Source organism: Glycine max, chromosome 3 (genome assembly GCF_000004515.6).
Source record: "Glycine max cultivar Williams 82 chromosome 3, Glycine_max_v4.0, whole genome shotgun sequence".
Lineage (NCBI taxonomy): Eukaryota > Viridiplantae > Streptophyta > Magnoliopsida > Fabales > Fabaceae > Glycine > Glycine max.
In genome coordinates, this window is record NC_016090.4 from 42,704,209 (window position 1) to 42,715,092 (window position 10,884).

At 31.4% G+C, this 10,884-nt stretch overlaps 1 protein-coding gene across 1 annotated transcript; it reads right to left on the reverse strand.

Annotated features, from left to right (window-relative positions):
* Positions 1-1,127: 1,127 nt before the first annotated feature.
* LOC100813239 (RNA-binding protein BRN1) lies at positions 1,128-6,022 on the reverse strand. Its single transcript, XM_003521478.5, has 9 exons — positions 5,734-6,022; positions 5,548-5,630; positions 3,922-3,973; positions 3,666-3,791; positions 3,493-3,572; positions 2,267-2,446; positions 1,761-2,094; positions 1,455-1,598; positions 1,128-1,374 (listed from the first exon to the last, which is right to left on the reverse strand). The coding sequence occupies exons 1-9, from the start codon at positions 5,900-5,902 to the stop codon at positions 1,247-1,249; spliced, it is 1,296 nt and encodes a 431-aa protein (XP_003521526.1). The 5' UTR covers positions 5,903-6,022; the 3' UTR covers positions 1,128-1,246.
* Positions 6,023-10,884: the final 4,862 nt, after the last annotated feature.

The following is a 10,884-nucleotide window of genomic DNA, read 5'->3' on the forward strand; positions in this document are numbered from 1 at the left end:
TATTTATTTATTGTAAAATAATAGTTTAAAACAAATTAAGACTTTAAATTGGAAAGTCAGTAAAATAATGAAAAAAATAGTATTTTAAGATGAGTTGGATTAACTTAAAAAAATAATTAGTTGGACTTAGTAAGTTAATTAAAAGCTCTTTTTTTTTCAAGTTTTGCTCTATGAAGATTATTAACACATAATTAATTACTTTTAATAAATTGAGTATCTTTACCTTATCATATAAATATTAAAGTTCAAATAAGATTTAATAATTTAATTCATTGATTTAAACAATTAAACAAAAGCAAACAACAAACAACATGCGGTATCAAAAACTGCAGATCCACTAACAGATCCCTCGGAGGAGGAACATACAAAATGAAAAACGAGGCACAGTGAGAAGATTCCTCCTGATTAGAAAACCAATCAGTGCAAACATGAACCTCACAGCAATTACGGCCCAAAAAGAGAAGAATCAGATTCGAAGAGAATTATTATATCAAAATTAATTGTTATTAGAAATTTTAATGTTATATATATGATATTAATTATTTTTATAATATAATTAATTTATTAGTTCAATTGGTTAAAATACCATATTAATAATATAAAAATCACATATTTAATCATTGATCTTAACTTATTTCATAGTTCAAATAAATTAGGCAACCATTGTATATTTAATTTAGTTCAAATACATTAAGCAAAAACACTTTCTAAACTCCCCCTTAAATCCTTAATGCATAATGGCAATGCAATACGACCACAATAAAAATCGAACCAAAATTTTTTATAGATCTATCCCAAGCCCCACTATTAATTCAATGTTGCATCTCAAATTTTGTAATAAAAGTACACATTTATTTTACGTGCCACGTGTTTCGTCTTATTGGAACATTGTTACTTTGAGAATAGATCAATGTTGCTTACAATTGGTTAGTACAGTCAACGACGAACAGTGGCTGGGGTAAACAAATTCCTCACTACATGTACAAAATTGTACACAAGAAAATACAGTTAAATCCGTAAAGCGTTACTGTCTACGGGAGCCAAACAAAACGTTATCCTCACATCCTGGACCTGGGTGGAACTATAAAAAAGATTATACAATCAAGAGATGTTGAGGGAAAAATCAATAAATTAATAATCAATGTCTAATTGAACTTTCATGTTACAACAAATTACAAATTGTATTAACATCAGATGGGTCATGAATTACAATGTGAATTGTACAAAATTCCATTGTTCAGCTTCATCAGTAAGGTTTACCCTGTTTGTTATCCCTCTTAAGCTGGACCTTTAATTTCTTACCTCCTAATTGGCATCCATTCATCATACTGATGGCAGATTGAGCAGCCTCTGGGGTATCATAACTTACAAACCCTGCAAATTCAAGCTCATCATCAAACACAAGCTCCACACAAAACCCATCAAAGTCATTAATAAACGGAGCATAAGCTTACCAAAACATTTGCTAACACCGGTTGCTTTATCAACAAAAACTTTAGCACTCAAAACTCTACCAAATGGTTGAAAAGCAGTAGCAAGCTCTTGATCTCCAAATTCTTGAGGTATGTGATAAATAAATAAGTTGGCACCAGGTGGTCCTGAGTCAGAAAATAAAAAAAATAATAATTAGAAATAGAATTTTCAAAATAACATTTCTTGTTGTAAAGTAAAGAGTGATGGTTAAACATAAATATACGTGTATCAAGCATAAATGAACACAATCATTTATACTTGAGCACACATAAGATTTAGATAACAACCTTCAGCCTGACCCCCAGAATTTTTGCTGGCACCTGAAGATGCAGCATGGTTGTTATTTCCACTGGCAGGTGAAACTGAACCAGGAGAAGTATTCATGGGCCTTGGACTAATCATTCCTGTAGGATATGCCATAGGATGTTGTAGACCTGGCACAGCAGGATAAGAGCCAACATAACTTGCAGGAGGCACATGATAGTTTCTAGGGTTCATATTGGGGCCAAGATCAGGCCGTAATGCATTTCCTTGATTCATGTGAGGCATCATATTATGGTAACCGTGTTGACTCTGCATCGGTGGCATGCGGTACGGCATCAGCCCATAACCTACAGGAGCCTATCAAGAGAAAATGATTAGCATCACAAATATCCTATGAAGAAGTTAAGCATGGAAACTAACATTAATACACAAATGCAATGGTTTCTGATTGGAAGACATAATTATGCAGAATAAAGACTGCAAGGATTAAGAAGAAAAAAAGCTAAAAAATAGTCCTGATAGAACTAACCTGATAACCATATCCATTATACGGAGGAACATAACTCATAGGCAAGGCTCCAAACAATGATGGGTGCTGAGAATCAGTATGTGGTACATTAGAAGCTTGGGACTGTGCTTTCTGAGCTCTTCGAGCTTGTCTTTCCTTTTCAGTATCAGCCCATTTGACAACTAAGGGAACACTTGAACCCTATGGAAGACAACAAATATCATATTGCAAATATCTGAATTAATATACTTGTCGAGTTAGCAATATCAGTGACTTTGTCATGTATGAGTGGAGAAACATATCAAGCAAACAAAAGCCAATGACTTCAGCGCTATACAAAAATGTCTAGATGAAGCTTCGTATTTGATAGGTAATCTCACTGGAAGATTAGTTGCCAAGAGGAAATGTGATTTTTTAGTAAATCCTAATCCAATTAGTTGTGAACAAATGAGGTGCAAGTTTATGAGCTTTAATTCAAATATTTTATATATTTTGTATATATTGTCATTATATATATGTTGATGGAAACCATGCATAAGGGATTGTGCATTTGAAACAACCCCAATCTTGAGATTTATTCAGCTTGGGCACATTTTATTGCAAGCATATAATGAGCATCACAAGCAATAGCTTGAGTTCCCCTTTCCAAGCTTGGATCCAGTTCGAGCCTGCCATATAAATAATGAGTCAAGCCTGAGCCTGAGCATCATCTTATACAAACCAATGTAGGGAACAAAGGCAGTCTTAGATTTACAAATTGAGACAACAATAAAAAAAATTGAAATAATAAGTATTTGTGCATCTACAATGAAATCTGAGACACATGATTAAATGTTCACGTCCCTCACCAACAGGATTTCGTGGCTGAATGCCGCTTGAAGATCCAAAATACTGCAAACACCATTTACAACTAAAATTGTAATTGAGTTTAAAGGCATGCACTTTTCCATTCTACCACAAACAAGGAACCAAAAACATGTTTTGAATCTAAAATAGTCCATGTCTACACATACATTGCATCAGCAAAATTAACATAGTACAACTAAATTGCTAAATATTATCAATCAGCTAACAATATACTTTCATCCTATCCTGTACATCAAATCTAATTCTTTCCTTCCCTCCATTAATAAAGTATGTAATAGCTGAAACTTTTTAACACATTCATTATATACTCAAACAACTGCACCAGTACCAAATTAAAAGATGTGTTAAAAATTCTGGCGATGGTTTTAGTAAACACTGACCTCCATTTTATGCTTTCCATTGATTGCCTCCAAAGCAGTAAGAGCCTGTTCTTTGGTTTCATACTTCAAAAATGCACAACCTACCACAAAATAAGAGAACTATGAATAACTCTATGCAGTTAAGAAACACCAAGGCCTTAAATAAAGGATTGATTAATGTGTGAAATCAGCACCTTTACTCGTTTGCTGAGAGCCTCTTAAAATTTGTAAATCCTTTATAGTTCCATACTTGGAGAAAAGAGCAGATATTTCAACTTCAGAAACATTCTTTGGAAGCATGCCAATGAAGAGTTTGTGTTCTAGATTCAAGGGCCACAAAAAAACACTTATCAAGGCATGACCTTAATATAGCACAAAGCAATTCTTGCACATGCAAAGAAATTTATCAGCTGAACAAAATTTTCATTAAATAATAAAAACATTTTATACCTAATCTTTCCAACTCCCCATCTGCATACTTCACTTGTAATGGACTAGATGCCTGAATTGGACACAGAAAAACAGGATGTTCCAAATCAGAATGAGAATAGTATCATATCACATGGTTACTAAAGCAATAACTTCCTCAACATTATTACCAAGGCTTTGGAGTTTGGATTACCAATATATAAAAAATTCAATTGTTTTCAGTTTTTTACTTTTTATGCATATTTAGATCACAAAAGATGCTACCATTTACCAAGAGTCTCATGGGCAGAGACAATAAGGCTGCTGCATCAATACTTTATAAAATGAACCTCTCAGCCCCCCTCCCCACCCCACCCCCAAAAAATAAAAAATTCCAAAAGGAGCTCGGGGAAAGAAAATTGGATATCAAATTGAATAATTTTAGAAAGGTAAGATATTTTATTTTCAATTCTGCATACCTAGCAGAAATATTACATATGTGAATGGGCGCAAGTGCTTAATTGTTAGTGCATGTTAGATTCAGACCAAACCAATATCGATTACTACGAATATAATGACTTAAGAAAATATACCAGTGTAAAACACTCTGTTACCCGTTATGGAATGCTTATGCAGCAAGTGGTGGAAACAGCACGAATCTTTTTTAAAACAAAATAAAAAACATACCCTTAAATTCTCAACCTTAAAGGGTAACAAGAATTGTAATAACCCAGCACTTTGAAAATGAATGAAAGTTTACATGATGCATCCACTCACATTGCAAGAAATGTATTTATTAATTAATTACAAAATGTGATAAGTCAAATGCACAATTAGAGCCTCTCCGATGCATAGTTGTTTAGATGAATTACTAATCATAATTTTGTGGGTCTTACAATTCCACATAGATTTAAACACTCTACATGAAACTTCACTCCAATGCTAAGATTGTTGAAGTGAGTGATTAACTTAATTTAGTGGGTCCTACAATGCTTGAAAAATATTCTATTTATGGTATAAATTTATTAAACAACGGTTGTTTATATAAGCAAAGTCATGTCATCTGCTTCAGCGGGAAAAAAGGTTAAACAACGTTGCTTAGAATTAAACAACTCATATCAGTACTTCCATTCGAGATGCTCTTGTAAGTAAAATAAATGGATATATCACAATAATGAAAAATAGTTCATAAAATTGAATTCTATATTCATTCATTAATTTGCTTTTCTGTTCAATATAACAGTGACACTTTATAAACTCAACCACACCCCTTGTCCCCAAAAAACAAAAAAAAATCCATCCGACCAAAATTGATTTTCATCAAAATCCAAACTTACAAATACAAATAAGCCCCGGAGAGGAGAAAATACAGCACAATGCAAAACACTTAAAAGCTGTTAAGATTGAGTTGATTCAGTTACCCCAAATATAGTAAGTAGCACCGCATAAATTGCTAGAATTAGACACATGTTATTGCCCAATTAAAACACTAACTCATTCCCAACAAACACTCGTCAGCGTCAATCAATAACTAGTATTATAGCATTCAAATCACACCATTCCATTAAAACGCATCCATCACATTCAACACAAGAACAAACAAAATTTATTAAAATAAAAATAAGAAATAATAAAGATAAAAGCAGCAGCACCAAGTAAAGTACCAACCCCGGGTAACGTCCTTTTATTGTGACACGCATTGACGGCCTTATCCGCCTCCTCCCTTGACGGACAAATTACGAAGCAACAACCTGCGAGGCGAAACGGAAAATTAGGGTTGGAAGAAGCGAGACAAGTGGCGCACGCTCGAGAACAATAGTAATGTCCGAGAATACGAGATTGGAATTATGGTACCTCGGGAAGCACGAGTCGCTTTGTCTTTGATTATGTTGACTTCGTCGACGAGCGCGAACTCCTTGAACATTGCAAGCAGTTCGGGTTCGGTCATGTGCTTCGGCACTTGCCCTACGAACAGCTTCACACTTTCCTCGCTAGATTTACTCTCTTCCTTCCCTTCCGCCATTACCGTACCAATCAATGCTTCTCTCAGATTTGGATTTAATCGAGCTAATTTTGGGTTCCGTATTGGGATTCAGATGCCAAACTTGAACCTGGATCTTCAACTCGTTGTGTAAAACAATAATAATACAATTTTAATTATTATAAGCTTCCATTAACGACATGGTTCTCATGTTTTTTTACCGTTTTGCCACTACGTACAGCTGGTACTCCTCCCTACTACTAGTTGAGTCCTGTTTCCCTGCCTTTCTGTCTTCCGTGCACTTCACTTCTGGAATTTTTATTATTATATAAAATATAAATTATATTATAATCGAAGTTCGTAATAAATAAACATTTTCAATGTATGAATTATATTTTAAATTTATAATAAATAATTTAAATTGTAAAATAAGATTTTTTTGACCTATCTATTTTTTATAAAAAAAAAGTTATCGAGATTTAATTTAAAGGTAAAAATTCATGATGAAAAATTGAAAGAGATAATTAGTAAAGAAAATCAAATATATAGATAAAATATAAATAAAAAGGAGAATTAAGAGAATATTGAAATGTCTAATTTTGAGAATAGTGAAAGTTTTAGAAGTTATCGGACTTATTAAAAGTAAACGAATTTAATTTGAATATATTAATAAAAAGAACAAAAAAAAAATAGTACTTCTGCTAGACTACTAGTGATTGATTATGGTCAGCACATGCAACTTGAATGTTTTTTGTTGACTTGTGGTTTGTGTGTGTGAATGTAGTTTGACTTAATTAAATGTTTGTGACTGGGTGATGGGATCGGATATCTATCTGAATTTCGTATTTTCCGTGTTAGATGCGTAAATTTTTATCTGTTTTTCAAAAACAGTGATGTATGAATGAATTTCTATAACATGCAGTGATAATATGATATGGCTGATATGTACTATTCCGATGAGGTTCATTTACTAAGCAAGGTGGGTTTAGTTGAATAAAAATAATTGAAGTGATAATATGATATGCACATTATTGCGAATATTGTGCAGTCCAAGGTGCGTTTTATTGAAGGGAAAAAAAAGTTTATCTTAAAGGAAGCAAGTTATTTTTAAGAAAATATGAAGTATAATTACGTTGTTATGCTAGAAGCTTTGATATTCATTTAATTGTTTTTAATACAAAATATTATCAAGTCATGATAATATAGAACATCATCAAAGCAAATCACTCTATATATTTTTAACGATTAAGTATATATTTAAACTTTTTAAGAGACAAATTAAAATTAATCATGCATGCTTCTTCTAACTCTATTGATAATTTGAAAACAGGGGGACATCAATAGTTTTCTTAGGAAAAAAAGAAAATTGCCCGGAGTGGCTCTATTGGTCAGGATGAGGTTAGGGGAAAAGTGAAAGAAGTGATTACGTCAATTCAATTCAATCTTATTCAAATGCAGAATGAGGCAAGGTATAATGTAGTTTGACTTATTCTTAATTCCGTTTGTTCTCATTTCTTTTGTCTTTTTTTCCCCCTTTCATTGTAGCCATATAAATTTATGGCTGTTAATTGTTTGTTGAATGCAACTTTCGCTATTCAATTTAATATTTAAAAAAGGGTAAATTTCATGTTACCTACTTCATCTTTACCTGCCTATTCATTTTAAAGGATAAAATGGATAATAGTGTTGATTATTGATAATATATATATTAGTTAATATTTTTTAATCAAAATCCAGAATTATGTTACAAATTGAGGATGATCATCCCAACAAGATTATTGACTCTGAAATCGTCAAAACAACCCACTCTATTATATTAAAGATTAAAGAGAAAATAAAAATAATAAAAGAGAAACAACCAAAACTTGTGTATAATCATATGAATTTTAAACAAGGAAGGTCATATTTGTTTCTAAAAAATTATTTTCAAATAAAAGATAAAATAAAATTTCACCAAACTAAATCACTGGTGATAATATCATGAATGACAAGTTTATCTGAAAAAAAAAAAGATATACAATAAGTTAGATTTATACAATTTAATCGTCTATTCCTAAGTCTTCAAGGGACCACTTTGGCCTATTTGAAACCTTGGATAACAAGTACGAAATCACATTTTATTGAAAACTTTTTCCATCTTTTATCAAAAACTGTTTCAATAGCTATCGTCTCAAGTAACTCATAAAGGATTTACTCAGATTGAAAGGAGAAATTATCCATAAAGAAAAACTCTATCGTTAATATTATCTACATATAGGATAAACAAATTATACACGTTTTAAAATATCACTCTTTAATTTTTTTTAATCGAGGACCAAAATTATTTTCTTTATCATTACTCACTTTACAAAATAACAAAACTCGATACCCCTGACATTTCCCCTTTATCCTCAAACTCATTCGTTTAACCCATGAACATTTGTATAAGAAAAAAAGAAAAAACTCTGAACATAAAAGTCAATGTAAATTGACTCTTATATTTAGAAATCTATTAAACAAGTAAAAGCGATCATTCTAGCACGTTTCTGTCTCCGATTGTCACGTCACGTTTTTATCTTCCAACATAAAATCAAATCAAATTATCGACTTTCCAATTTCAATCACAGATGAAAGGCACATGGAGTTAAATCTAATTAAAGCCATAAGAACTAAGAAGAGTGATGCAAGGAACAGATCACATCACACAGGCTATAGATTTCTATATATAGGTGGTCATGAATCATGATATTCGAACCTACTAATAAGCCTTTGAGCCTCTACGAAAAGCAGAGGGTATCCTCTTAAAAAAAAAGAACATAGGGTGTTAAAGAAGATTTAACCGAGATTCGATTATCGTCACCCACTAATGCCATCAAACTTCAATGAATTGGAATGGTGACTTTGCTTATTTGAGATGCTTTAATTTCAAAAGAAAATATCTCAGGCATGAAGAAGTTGGCACGGATTATATATGTAAGTGTTTAAATTACTTTATTTTTGTTCAGGAAAATATAATGGAACTCTATTTTAAATAAAATAGGATATAACTGAATTAAATCCACACAGTATATAATTTTTAGCATTATGTGTGATAAAATGTAAAATTAAAAAAAAAACATATAAAATGAAAACAAAACATTGATGATTTAAATAATAAATGTCATTATTAGTAAACAATTGTTAATAAAGTATATATTTTTAAAAATTAGATATTGAATCTAGAATGTGTTTTCGTGAATTAGATTGAATTTTTAAAACATATGCTTATCAAAATTAGTTTTTAGTTCGAGTTAGATTAACAAAAAATTAATGTGGAAAGGATAAAAAACGTGAAAGCCAATAGCCATAAGAGACGCGGAAGGTCACGCGATTAAGGATTGCTTATTGAATGGCGATGTGAGTGAGTGAATGAATATACTATGGCAGTTCTATGTGAGGAAAATGGAAAAGGGTAGAAAAGTAAACAAGAAAAAAGGGGTAGTATGGTAATAAAGGAGAAAAACGAGGTAACAAAGATAGGCAAGACAGCGCAGATGTTGCCAATTGCCTTGCCTTGCATTGCATGTGCCAATGTCAATGCCCAAACCTTATTCTATTTCTGCCACCACCCCTTTTATGATTTCTTCTTTTTGCTACTTCAAAGTTTATATTAAGAGAACCTATGTCCTATAAAACATGGATAAACTATTAACTTTAGTAAGAAATTTATATATCGCTTGCCAATAGAAAAATTTCAGAATTGAATTTAAGTGTCTGCTGCCATCAATAAATAAATTTTTTTATCGATAAATATTAATCGTTAATTTTATTAAAATATTAATAAAAAATTTAAACTTTCTATCTCTTTATTTTTTTCATTTCTCTTCGGCTATCAAATCAATAACTCCATGAGCAAAAGACTTCAACTATCAAAAGACCTCTCTCTTCTTTCTTTTTTTTTTTCTTTTCTAGATTTAGAAAATGCACCGCGCATTCCGAGTGAAAATAAACCGAGTCTACCAATGGTGTCGATGGTAAATTTATTCTTATGGTCCTATAAGATAAACAACTGAGCCCAGTCTGTGTGTATCTTCCCGTTGATCAGAAATGTCAATTTATCACGAATTGAACAAACGAAGAAAATCCTTTTCCCGTTGATTAGCTTCGTTTGTCTTCATTGATAGATAATATGCTCCAAACATAAGTGGAAAACCAGAATCATTCGCACTAAGCTAAAGATGGTTTGATAGTTCCTTTTCACTTTATCTAATATCACTTTCAGGTCAATAAAAAGTGTGTCAAATTGTAATGTAAAGGGAGTTTACCTTTTTGATGTTGAGTGAAGAAAGCTTGGTATTGTATATTTCTCAACCTTACCCACTTGATAACAACCAAACCACTTATAAACTTATATATATATATATATATATATATATATATATATATATATATATATATATATATATATATATATATATATATATATATATATATATATATATATAAATGGCAGCGATCAGCAAAAGAGAAAAAAGGGCAATTCCCTTTCAACTTTGAAACTAGCAAAAGAGAAACTATTTATCCATTTCATTGGCATTCAAGATGAATAAAATTGCCTCTAATGGACCATCTTCAAATCAACCATAATTATTATTGTGCATAAGATTGAAATTTGCAAAAGAGTGATAATAAGGTACAATCCTGGGTTGGGCCACTTTGTAAACACCAAGAAACAGTAAAGGTCTGCTCTAAAACATTTCCAGTGTCAGATTGTCCCGCGTTTGTCTCTTTTTGGGCTCATGCTCTGTGAATGAGTTTATTTATATGCCAACAAAATTGTTATAAATTCAATTGCGGCTATCAAAATGCTTGATTGTGAAAAAGAAAAAAGAAAAATTTTCAAAATTATGTTTGAGTCTTACATTTTTTATTCTTTTTACTTTAATTCAAATATTTATTTTTAATTCTCTTCCATTATTTTCTCTTTCACACAAATAAATCCACTCTTAAACATCATTCAACATATAACTAATTTTGAGATGGATGATTAACTTGAGTACATTTTT